This window comes from Lygodium microphyllum, chromosome 4 (assembly GCF_053477565.2).
Source record: "Lygodium microphyllum isolate KBCC chromosome 4, Lygodium_microphyllum_v1.1.10, whole genome shotgun sequence".
In the NCBI taxonomy this organism is placed as follows: domain Eukaryota; kingdom Viridiplantae; phylum Streptophyta; class Polypodiopsida; order Schizaeales; family Lygodiaceae; genus Lygodium; species Lygodium microphyllum.
The window spans coordinates 44,299,687-44,306,671 of NC_141138.1; the positions used below are offsets into that span (position 1 = coordinate 44,299,687).

At 38.9% G+C, this 6,985-nt stretch overlaps 1 protein-coding gene across 2 annotated transcripts; it reads left to right on the forward strand.

The window, feature by feature from the left end:
- The first annotated feature begins 282 nt into the window (after window positions 1–282).
- Window positions 283–1,883, forward strand: LOC148036987 (uncharacterized). Of its 2 annotated transcripts, none has more exons than XM_087677219.1 (2): window positions 283–390; window positions 718–1,881. In XM_087677219.1, the coding sequence occupies exon 2, from the start codon at window positions 726–728 to the stop codon at window positions 1,485–1,487; it is 762 nt and encodes a 253-aa protein (XP_087533345.1). In that variant the 5' UTR covers window positions 283–390; window positions 718–725; the 3' UTR covers window positions 1,488–1,881. The 2 variants fall into 2 exon arrangements, with proteins under 2 accessions (XP_087533345.1, XP_087533346.1); XM_087677220.1 differs by having other exon boundaries at window positions 289–390; window positions 709–1,883.
- The last annotated feature ends 5,102 nt before the right edge of the window (window positions 1,884–6,985 follow it).

Genomic DNA, 6,985 nt, shown 5'->3' on the forward strand with positions numbered 1-6,985 from the left:
GGGCCTAAACTCAACTATATTGTGCTTATCATGTGGAGGGCACGAGTGTTTCCTTGGAAGCAAATAAATACTTGTGTTTCTTCTGAGTAAATCCCATAGGTACGAATATGTTAATAATTGAAAATCAGGAACTCGTACGACAGGTTCTCCTCCATTATCGTCACGAAAAGACAAGGCATATACTTAGATCCTAGTTTGCGAATTATTGCAAATGAAGCATTCATCGATCCTTCACTGGGACGTATATAATGTTGCATACATTGATCAGTACTCATTCTTCATTGATCGTTGGAATATCGGAGACCACATATCTACAAATAATCCGAGGCGTCGAGGGGGGCAGTGCTGTGTTTATCGAAGAAGTTGCATAGTGAAGATCCGCAGGCGCAGGTGAGCTTCAAAGGTTTTCTCTATGCACGTGTTGTTATGCCTGCCCCCGCCTCTGCATCCGGCGTGCTCACACACACACACACGCACACGCACACATTCTTTCTTCAGCTTTAGATCTAACTGCACTACCCTCTTCATGTTGCATAGTCCGTTTCCCCTCGCGAAACAGCGTCTAGAGTGATGAGTGCTTCTAGCTGTGGATCAATGAAATGCTTCAGCTTGCGATTCTGTCATGCGATTCTGTCAATGAATTGATTATTTGTACGATTCACTTTGACTTCTAATATGAAATCGCACATGCCACGATTATTAATGCAGTTAGTGCAGGGACGTTGATGGATAAGTCCAGTACATCTCGTCTGGTTGCCAACTCTCCAGACGTAGCTAGCGATGATCAGCTTGGCTTGTCGGAGTATCTATGGAGAAACTCAGGAGACATATTGGAGGGCGCACGAAATTCTACGTTCATTGCTGGCATCCGTGACGGAACATTGGATCCAAACCATTATGGTAAATACATGGTCCAGGATGCTGTATTTTGTCGTGAGGTGGCAGATATATGGAGGGAGTTGTCCGTGAAGAAGGATGCTGTAGCCCAGCTGAGGAGGCTAGCCAAGGACCTACTTGTCGTGTATTGGGGTGCATCTAGGAAGTTGTTGAATGCATGGAACATAGAGGAAGGTGACTCGGGCCATTATGGTATTCTTCTAGGAAGTGCAGCAGAAAAGTATATGGAGTTGCTGAGAAGCACTCTCAAGACGGAGGAGGCTATATACATGCTCATTGTGAGTTACCCATGTTTCAAGCTATGGGGTGAGTTGGCGAAGGAATTAGCAGTCTCTAGGAAGGAAAAGAACCCCTACCAATTTTGGGTCGATAAAAACAACACAGATAAATACTACACAGAGCATGCAAACATTATTGATAAGTGGGATACATGCTGCTATTTTCGACGAGACAAGGCTCTCTCCATATTTCGGCAAGCCATGCAATGTGAAGTTGACTTCTTTAATCTGGCAGAGGACACTGTACATGTTGCTCCCTCTATTGCCCTTGACACGCAGGGCCGAGCATTTCATAAGAACTACCAATTTTGAGAGACACTATAGTAATTTGCTCCTTATCTCCAACTAAATCGAAGTAACCTTTTATAATTTTCTTTGATATTGATAAGTTGTTGTATCCAACTTCATTTCCAATTGGAATCCTTGTAAAGAACCATTGAAAGCTAGAGACAATATCTCATGCATGAATGGAAAAGAGCATCATGTACAAAAGTTCTATGTAATACATGTTGAAAAGATGGATGCATATTCATAATTATAGTAGGACCAAACATATGTTAATATTGATCCAAAATTTAAGAAGAAAAGATCTACTTCATGGATTTCATGTTTGGGACCCATATGCACCTCCTAACCATTTATTGTTACCTACTAAGGAAGACATTACATATTTCATGCATCACATGGTGCAAGAAAGAACAATGTTAAGTATGGTGGACCATGCTACATTTTTATCCAACATTAAGTAATGTATACATCACTCAGGAGTAGATGAAGGTTCCAAGTCATATCGAGTCTTTCCTTTCATGGGATGGTATTAATACTTGTTAAAATTCTAGAATTATGTATGCTAGGAATTATGCAATCGTACTACCAAACAAGATTATTCTTGTTATTGATTACATAAATAAATTAAACATTGAAAATCACAAAAAAATTAGTGATGAGAAAGGAAAACTCTCGAAGCTAACATGCTAAGTTGTTGGGGTTGCTAGCATGCTAAGTTCTTAGCCTTCTTGACAGAAAGATACTCTATGTTAGGCACAAGTACTTAGCTTTCCATGGTGAGGAGCAAAGTAATGATGTATTCTTAAATGCCTCAAAGTAGTAGTGTTGCCATAAGTCTTGATGGGGTCATTGCAAGGACGGCTTACTAAATTTGGGAACATCTATACTTATTAAAGATGTTTCCATAACCTCTTGCAAAACATTGCATAAATCACTTGCTCATATGCGGGCACTAGTTTTTGGCATTCCTTTTGCATGTTTTAAGATTTCTTGGTGAAATTTTGATCTACCATTGGGAATGGAAGAAATTCTTTTGTGAGTCCTAGATTTGGCAAGCTCCTAAATGCTTGGAACATCACTCTTTTAGTTGTACATATGTGGGATAGTATTTAACCAAATAAGAGAAGTTTTTGGGCTAGTAGGAAAGGATAATCAAATATGCCTAGCCAGCGAGTAAAGGATCTCTCTCCCTTTCCCCCTCTCTTTCTAGTATCTCTCTTCTCTCTATCTCTCTCTAACTCCCCTTCTTCTAACTATATTTCCCTTTTCAGATTATCATTCTCTAACTCCCTCTATCTCACTACATCTCCCTCTAGCTCTTTCTCTATCACTATCTCCCACTTTCTCTTCTCTCTCACACTCGCTCTTTTACTCTTTTTCTATTTCTCTATCTTTTTCTAACCCTCTCTCTCTAACTCTCTCTCTATCTCTCTCTATTCTCTCTCTCTATCTCTCTATCTCTCTTTCTCTCTTTCTCTCTCTCTCTTTCTCTCTCTCTCTTTCTCTCTCTAAATCTATGCATGCATGTGTGTGTGTGTGTGTGTGTGCACTCCTCACAAAGCATAATGGTATCAAGCCCTACTAGCAATAGGTTTTATATAGCCTTCAGCTAACTCTATTCTCATCGGATTTCACTTGGCCCCTGTGCAAGATTTTCTTGATATGTCATGTTAAGAAGGTTGATATTTTCATGAAAATCATGATGGATATCATGGATTTTTCTTTCCACATTGAATAATGATGTCGATGATGATTCATGTATTGATGATGACAACGATGATGATTGTGCCAACGATGTAGATGATGATGACAATGGCTCTGTTTCTTCAGGTGCAGTCGTTTTTAAATTTTTCTTTCTTGTTCTTTTTTTTTAATTTCAAATTTTTTTTTAAAAAAATATGTTACACCATCACATCATAAAGATCTCAAAACTAGATAATTCCTAAACCTTCAAGGCCTAGGTTAAAGCTTAGGGTTGATCTTATTGTATACACTTGTGAAACAACAGGGTGATCATCACTCCCACTAATGAGCAAAGCCCAAGCCACGAACCAACCAGTAAGGCATCAACCCTTGAGTGTAATCCGATTGTGAGCTCAAGACCATGCCACTCATTGTTGAAGTGATTTACTTAGTCAATCTAAAAATATAAGACCCATAGCCAAGCATAGATACATACTAAAGGATATCCAACAACAATTGCACCTAGCTTAGAAGCAAGGAGAACTACATTAAATCAAGAATTCTAGGGGACTAAGCTCAATAAGAAGAACTTGAAGCAATAAGGTTGAGAGACCAAGAAAGAACTAGAAACCCTTGAGGTTTGAAAGGGAAGATGTATAGACAAGAAAATACTATACAAAAACTTGACCTTGCAAGAAGAGTCAAGGGTTTTGGTTTGGTTATTAAGGGCTTAATCCTCTACTGACATGATTAATAGAAAAATAGGCTAAGTATACAAGTCTTCAAACTTGATGAGTCAATTAAGAGATAATATTCCCATCCAACTATTCATTGAGAAGATGATTAAGCTAGGAAAAGAAGAGCCCAGGCCAGAAGGGGCTAGATGGAGACCAACATATATAATGAGGTTCACCTAAGATACATTCAGTGTAGCATCAGTCAGATGTATCATGAGTGTCCAACATGCAAGGCTTACAATAGCACCCTAATAACTAGGTCTACACAACCTAACATCCCAGATGTCAAAGCCATAAATGCTAACTCAAAGGTAGAAGAGCTAATACCTCCAACATATCTTAGAATTAAACTAATGGCCCAACAAGAGAGCATTATTGATGCTCTTAGTGATGAATGTTCACATTACAACAACTTGACTTATGATATATGGACTAAGATTAGACAACCCCAATTCTTAGGTCTAGCTCTTTGACGATCGCTTCTATGATGATGCTCTCACACCCAGCCTTCCACATCTTGCTCTCTATCCCTATCATCACTCTAAAACCCTCATATCCAAGAATCCTACTTCTAGTCATTACCAACCTTTACCCATTATGACTCTTAGTGTTACGATACAATGACCCCTACAACAAAAATAATAGTTATAGTAGAGGAAATCCTAGCAATGATAGAAGTAGAGCAAGTGGCTATGATGGCAAATGCAACCTCTCTTCCTTCTCCACCCCCAACTTACTAGGTGACTCTCATCAAGTTGTTTTACAAGAAATTGGTACTATTAGAACTCATGGTAAACCCAAAACAAGATTATTTCTTGAAACTACTAGATTTTGAGGTACATGAATGGAAACAGGTAGTCAAAGTATAATCATGAAAGTGTAGTATACTTTTGTAGTTATTGGAGTTACTATTTGTGCTTTATTAGATGCAACTAAGGGAAGCATTGTTTGGAAATAACTATTTTCAAGTATTGTTTTAATGGATATTGATTACCTTGCTTGTGTAGAGTGTATGGGAAGTAGTGTTGAGATGTAGAGACAGAAGATATGTAGAGACACAAGAGAGAAAGAGAAGAGACACACCATGTACACTCCCAAAGACTATTTCATATTGATCACAATCTACATATGTATAGGTGAGACCTAGTCTAAATAAGGTGAGCTATATATAGCTCCAACACCCCCATTCAAATAAAGGTCTCTAACTACGGATGACAAAAACCCTTGAGGAGCACAAGGGAAAAACCCGAGCTCCTATATACAAATGTACAAACATGATCAAGAAGGAGTATTATGTGCATGTAAAGTGAATTCGTGCATGTGAAGTGAAACTGAATATGTATGTAAAAAGATGATCAAGAGGTCTAAGGTGTATGTGCATGTGTGAAGCGTATGGTACCCACAAGGAGTATGTACAATGGCACTACAATGTCATAGTAGATTAATTCCCAAAGGTTTGAAAGAAATCAAAGAGCGAGACGACCCCAACAAAGGTGAGGCCAGAAGGGTAGCAGCCATGCTCCCTATTATTTCATTATCTTTCCACAGTCAATTGTATACACACAAAAAAATCATACAAAAGTAAGGTAACCTATATGTAACCATAGTTGAGTCAATGTGGCCCAACCTTATTTAACTAAGGTGATCAAACTGAGCCAAGGTTCATGAGCTTGACTCTCAACACTCCCCCTCAAGCTCAAGTGTGATATTTCACTCCAAGTAGCTCTCTAAAATGCACAAACTTATCTTTTCCCAATGACTTGGTAAAGATATTAGCAACTTGGTCTTCTGTCCTCACATGGACTAAATCAATGTCACCTGCAATCTTTTTTTCTCTGATAAAGTGATAGTGTACCTCAATGCGCTTAGTCCTAGCATGATAGACATGATTATTAGTGGCTAGGAGCACACTACTCATGTTGTCACAAAAGAGTGTGATAGACTTGACTTCGTGCATGCCGAAATCATCAAGAAGCTTGATAAGCCATGCTGCCTCACATGCAACTAGTGTAGCACCTCTATACTCTACCTCAATACTAGAGAGTGCAATTGTAGGTTGCTTCTTACTACTCCAACTGACCATACTACTACCAAGGGAAAATTCATACCCACTAGTAGATCTCATGTCATAAGCACTTCCTGCCCAGTCAACATCTATATATCCTGTAAGCTCCAAAGGCTTACCATGCTTATAGAATAGACCATAATCTAATGTAGCCTTCACATATCTCAAGATCCTCCTAACTACATCTAAGTGAGGCTTCCTAGGATTTTGCATGAATATGAAGACCCTGATCTTCATGTAACTAAGTTCATGGTAGTGTGTGTAGCCAATAATGCTAGAACCCCTAAGCATTGATTGACAATATTTTGCACCACTTTCAAAGGAGTAGCATTTCAATGGTATGAGAGACAAGTAGTAGGAGCTTTTGCACATGGAGCAACCTGAAGTTGGCCTTCCTCACTAAATTCAAGTGTGAAGGTTTTGAAGAGTGGATGGGAGAGGAGTTGATGAGCTTAATTCAGTCTTGTGGTGAGCTGGTGGAAGCATATTTCTCTGGAATGGAATCCATATTGAAGAGATAAACCAACCATCACTTGGATGAAGGCATCCAGAAGGGCGTTTTTCTTAGAGTCCTACAACCAAAAGTTTGTAATTTTGTGGAATTAAGAAGACCAATGAATCTCCAAGCTACAATGAAATGTGCAAGACTGTACGATGAAGTTGAAGCAAGGTTTTCGATGACCTCAGGGGGAGAGGAGTCTTATCTCCTCCCATGCCAAGAAGGGATTCGTGTATACATCTTGCATTCTATCAATCCCATGTATTTTCACTGCTGATGGTCTTCACCCTTAGGGCCCACACATATTCCCAACAATCAAAACCTCTTCAACTCCAAATATTGGCTTTTGTCTAGAAAGGGTTAAATGCACTTCTTCTAGACACATCAAAATCCTTTTACAATCAACAATATGGTCTATGACAAACTATCTACACCCGTGAGTATTCATCTCTTCATTCTTTTCATCCATTGCACACCCTTTGATCCAAACATCATCTAAAAAGGGCATTTTCAATTGTGATATAAAATCCGTGAGTAC